At 57.6% G+C, this 4002-nt stretch overlaps 1 protein-coding gene across 1 annotated transcript; it reads right to left on the reverse strand.

Annotated features, from left to right (window-relative positions):
• Window positions 1–289: 289 nt before the first annotated feature.
• Dlx3 (distal-less homeobox 3) lies at window positions 290–3746 on the reverse strand. Its single transcript, XM_052197746.1, has 3 exons — window positions 3422–3746; window positions 2171–2361; window positions 290–637 (listed from the first exon to the last, which is right to left on the reverse strand). The coding sequence occupies exons 1-3, from the start codon at window positions 3744–3746 to the stop codon at window positions 290–292; spliced, it is 864 nt and encodes a 287-aa protein (XP_052053706.1).
• Between the last annotated feature and the right edge of the window lie 256 nt (window positions 3747–4002).

Consider the following 4002-nt stretch of genomic DNA (forward strand, 5'->3'; position numbering starts at 1 on the left):
CCTGGAGCAGAGAGCATGTGCTGTCTCCACCGGGGTGGAACTCCTCCTCGCCGTCTGGAGGGCACCCCAGTCTAAGCAGGGGGAGGGAGATTGTTGGGGGGGGGCATCCTTGGTCCATGCTGTTTGTCATCTGGAGGTTCTTGGGCCCCTGGAAGAAGGGACAAGGGAGGGGGAAGGGAGTCTTTCCCCTGTGCCCCTCAATGATTCCTGAGTGTCGCTCGGACAGGGCACCTTCTGCCTGGTCCTGGGAGGGGGTCCTTCGTAGGGGGGGCGCAGGCCAGGTGGGTACTCAGTACACAGCCCCAGGGTTAGGCGGGGGCCCAGGGGAAGCATGGTGCAGGGTGGCCGGCTGAGGCGGCTGCTGCTGTAAATGGGGCCCACTGAGGTTCTGTGTGTGGTACCAGGAGTTGGTGGGGTCGTCCAGGTAGTTGGGGGAGGCACTGTATGGGAGCGGCGGGGGCAGCTGATTGCGGGTAGGGGCTGGAGTGGAATGGGAAGATGTGTCCCAGAGTGCCGGTGACGGTGGCGAGTTGCAGGCCATGGAGTCACTGTTGTTGGGACTGTGTTCCAGCGGCACCTCCCCGTTCTTGTAGAGCTTTTTGAACTTGGAGCGACGGTTCTGGAACCAGATTTTCACCTGGACAGAAGAAGAAAGGAGCAACTAGTCAGCCTCTCAGTATGCCTGAGGAACTGCCACACCACCCCACCCCCAAGCCCTGCCTGGAAAAGGCAAAGACTCTTGAAGAGAAAACAAGGCAAAACCCCAGGGCCCTCACACCCAAGCCGGCATCTTTCTTTCCAGTTGGGAAAGAACTCTGTGGCGTAGGATAGTCTACTGCTCCGGTTTGCCACTTCTGAAATGTGACCCTAGGCGGATCACTTAACCTCTCTGGCCTCACTTTCCTCTCATTGCAAAATGAAGCCCATGCCAACACCATCACCTATCTCAAAGGGTCAGTATAAGGCTCCAGAAGGTTAAGACATATAGACAACTTAAATGGTCTGCTAGACAACACGCGCTCAATAAAAGGCGCCGTAAGTGGGAAACGGGCAGTTTGTGGTCTTTTGCCCACATTAGAGGCCCTTAGCCAACGTTCACAGACACACTGGCATAAACACACACCCACACAGGTATCTCCACACTCCCAAATACCCACTCGGCCTCACACTGCCGCCAGACGCTAAAGCTATAAACGCATGCAGATAACACCCAGATTAGCACCCACAACATGAACACTCAGGGACAGAAGGGTCCTAGGCTCTGGCTGGGTATGAGGGGGTGACCCAGGGACTTGGGGGGGGCAGGTGGACCACAATTCCCTTAATTTCCCTTGGGGCATCTCCCCCACTCCCTGCTTCTCTCCACCCCATGACTGGTACAAACAATGAATCAGCTCCTCACCAGGTGACCCAGATTCCCGATGGACCAGGCCCCACACAGCCCAGCCACAACCAAAGCCAGCCTGTCAACACCTGTAGGGAGTTAGGCACCCGACATTCCTCCCCAGAGCAGCCAGGCTGCTTGGGGTTTAGGGACAGGTAAGAGGGTGGGGGTAGACTCCCACTTTTTGATTTCAATGTCCTTTGAGTGGAGAACATCTCTGCTTGGCTCTTGGCAAAGGCGTTTGAGTGGGAAGTAGGTTCATATTTTTATACAAGCATACTTTGTGTGTGTGTGTGTTCAACACACGCGTGTGCTAACTAGTGTCCCATCACAGATACTTGCCTTCTGTTTGCAAAATGACCCTTAAAGGACCTCATTCTTTATATGAATATTCCCTAAAATGTTGCATGTATACCCTACACTGCGCATACTTAGTCTGGGAGAGAGACAACTGGGACTCCTATGTCCTAAATGTTGCTAAGAGTCTTAATAACTGGGGAGTTCTGGGGTGCAGAGGAGGGCATCTCTCTGTGACAGACATACACAGTTGCATAATTTCACAAAGATGCACACTGTACCCTTCTATGCGCGATACTGTAACCCTTTCTCTGAAAGCTGAGACTAGGTCACTCGAAGCACAGGCAAAAGTTCCTGCAGTGGGCTTCCGGGCAGGGGCAGAGAGCTGGGGTGCTGAAGCAACCAGCCAGGCTCAGAGGTACCCAGGGAATCCCCAGATCCCTCATGCTCCCATCTGCCTCCTGAGACCCTGGAGCGTTCAGTACTAACCTGTGTTTGTGTGAGGCCCAGCTGTGCAGCTAGCTCGGCACGCTCGGGCAAGGCCAGATACTGGGCTTTCTGGAAACGGCGCTGCAGGGCAGCCAGCTGATAACTGGAGTAGATCGTCCGCGGCTTTCGGACCTTCTTGGGCTTGCCGTTCACCATGCGCACCTCGGCTTCCGGCTCCTCTTTCACCGACACTGTACGGGGAAGACACCAGTTTAGTCTCAGTCTGTAACCCCCGCGTTCTTCAAGATTTCCCACCGTCGGACGCCGCACCCTCCGGCCCACTGATCTCCCCGGGACTTCTTGGAGAAGCGTAGTGCCGCCCGCGCCCAGGGAGGGAACCGCAGCGACCCAGCCGGACCGGCGGCCGCCCACGACGCGGCGCTCCCAGCTCGGCACCCGGGGCCTCGGAGCGCCGGCCCCGGCGCCAGCAACCGACTGGGCGAGGACCGCGCGGCTCGGCTCGCTTGGGACGCCTTCCCGGCTCAGCCACACGTCTCTGGTGACCCACCTAGCCGCGGTGGCGTCTCCCACTTCTCGTGACCCCCTCCCCATCCCTTTTTAACAAGCTTCCTAGTTCAGGTTCATTTGTTTCAGAAAAAAAATTGCAAGGCTAGTACAAGCGTTTTCTCTGCCTCTTTTTCCTTTCTGTCTGTTTTCTTTTTCTTCCTTCCCTCCCCTTCCTTCCCTTTCCTCCTTTTTCTTTCTTTCCTTTCTCCCATCTCTTCCTTTCCTCTGTTGCTTTTTCTCACCGCCCTCCCAACATTTCTTTCTCGCTGCCTCCACTTCTTTCTCCGCATCTCTGCTTCTCATCATTTCTCGTCCTCCATTTCTGGGACTTCTTTGGGTTTTTCTCCATGTGCCTTTCACTACTCCGGGTTTTCCCTGCCGGCGTTCAGAAGAAGGCCCTGGAACCTTCAGTCCTCGCGGACTCTCCTCAAGCCCTCGGCGACCCGTCTTGCGCTACCGGCTCAAGTGCCAGCGGGGTGGCAGCGTTGTAGGGTCCCCTGATCACTCGGAGAGCGCTCCCGGTGGCCCCAGCTGCCCCCGAATCTCCAAGAGACCGCGGCGCACACTGCGCGCCTTTTTGGGGTGTCGTTCACCCCTCTGGAGGTCATCTAACCCGGGCACCTCTAATCTCATTCAACTCTTCCATTTCTTAACCTAAGTTTCCCTAGCTCCCATTCCCAGACTTCCTCTCGCTTGGGAACTTTATTGTCCCCCGCACCCTCTCCACAACCCGGGCATCCTCACCTGGGTCCTGGGCAGGCAAAGGCTGCTCCCGGTACGCTCCGTACTGCCTGTAGGATCCCCCGTAGGTATATTCCGACTTTGGCGAGTAAGCGCCGGTGCCTGCGAGCCCATTGAGATTGAACTGGTGGTGGTAGGTGTAGGGGTTCACCGTCTGGCCGTAGGGCTGGCCCGAGTAGTAGTCATGTTGGGGAGCGCTGTAATAGCCCAGGTCGGTGACCGAAGACTCGGGCAGGGTGGGCGAGTCCTTGGAGCCCGCATGGCAGCTAAGCGAGCTGGAGATGTCGGTGAGGATGCTGCTGAGCTTGCGATCGAAGGAGCCGCTCATGCTGGCGAGCGCCGCGACACCCCGGGCCTCCTCCGAGGAGCGCCGAACGGGCGGAGGAGCCCAGGTGGGGTGTGTGTCCAGAGGGCGAGGGCAGGACGCGCTTGCGTCTGGGGGAGGGGGTGGCCGAGGGGCGCTTAGACCATCTCCGGCCGGCCGTCGGTCAGTCGCGCTGCCTGCCTGTCTCCGCGTCCCAAGCCACAGTCAAATGCTGCCAGCTCCGCCCGGCCAGCCGGTTATAGACTCAATGTTGAGTCTC

Source organism: Apodemus sylvaticus, chromosome 10 (genome assembly GCF_947179515.1).
Source record: "Apodemus sylvaticus chromosome 10, mApoSyl1.1, whole genome shotgun sequence".
Lineage (NCBI taxonomy): Eukaryota > Metazoa > Chordata > Mammalia > Rodentia > Muridae > Apodemus > Apodemus sylvaticus.

Bases quoted from the DNA above. Each gene is read 5' to 3' on its own strand.
- Dlx3 (XM_052197746.1), bottom strand. From the start codon at position 3,746: ATGAGCGGCTCCTTCGATCGCAAGCTCAGCAGCATCCTCACCGACATC. The intron at 2,362-3,421 runs GTGAGGATGCCC...TTCCCCGTACAG, and splicing joins TTTGCCTGCCCAGGACCCAG to TGTCGGTGAAAGAGGAGCCG. The intron at 638-2,170 runs GTTAGTACTGAA...TCTTCTGTCCAG, and splicing joins TGGGCCTCACACAAACACAG to GTGAAAATCTGGTTCCAGAA.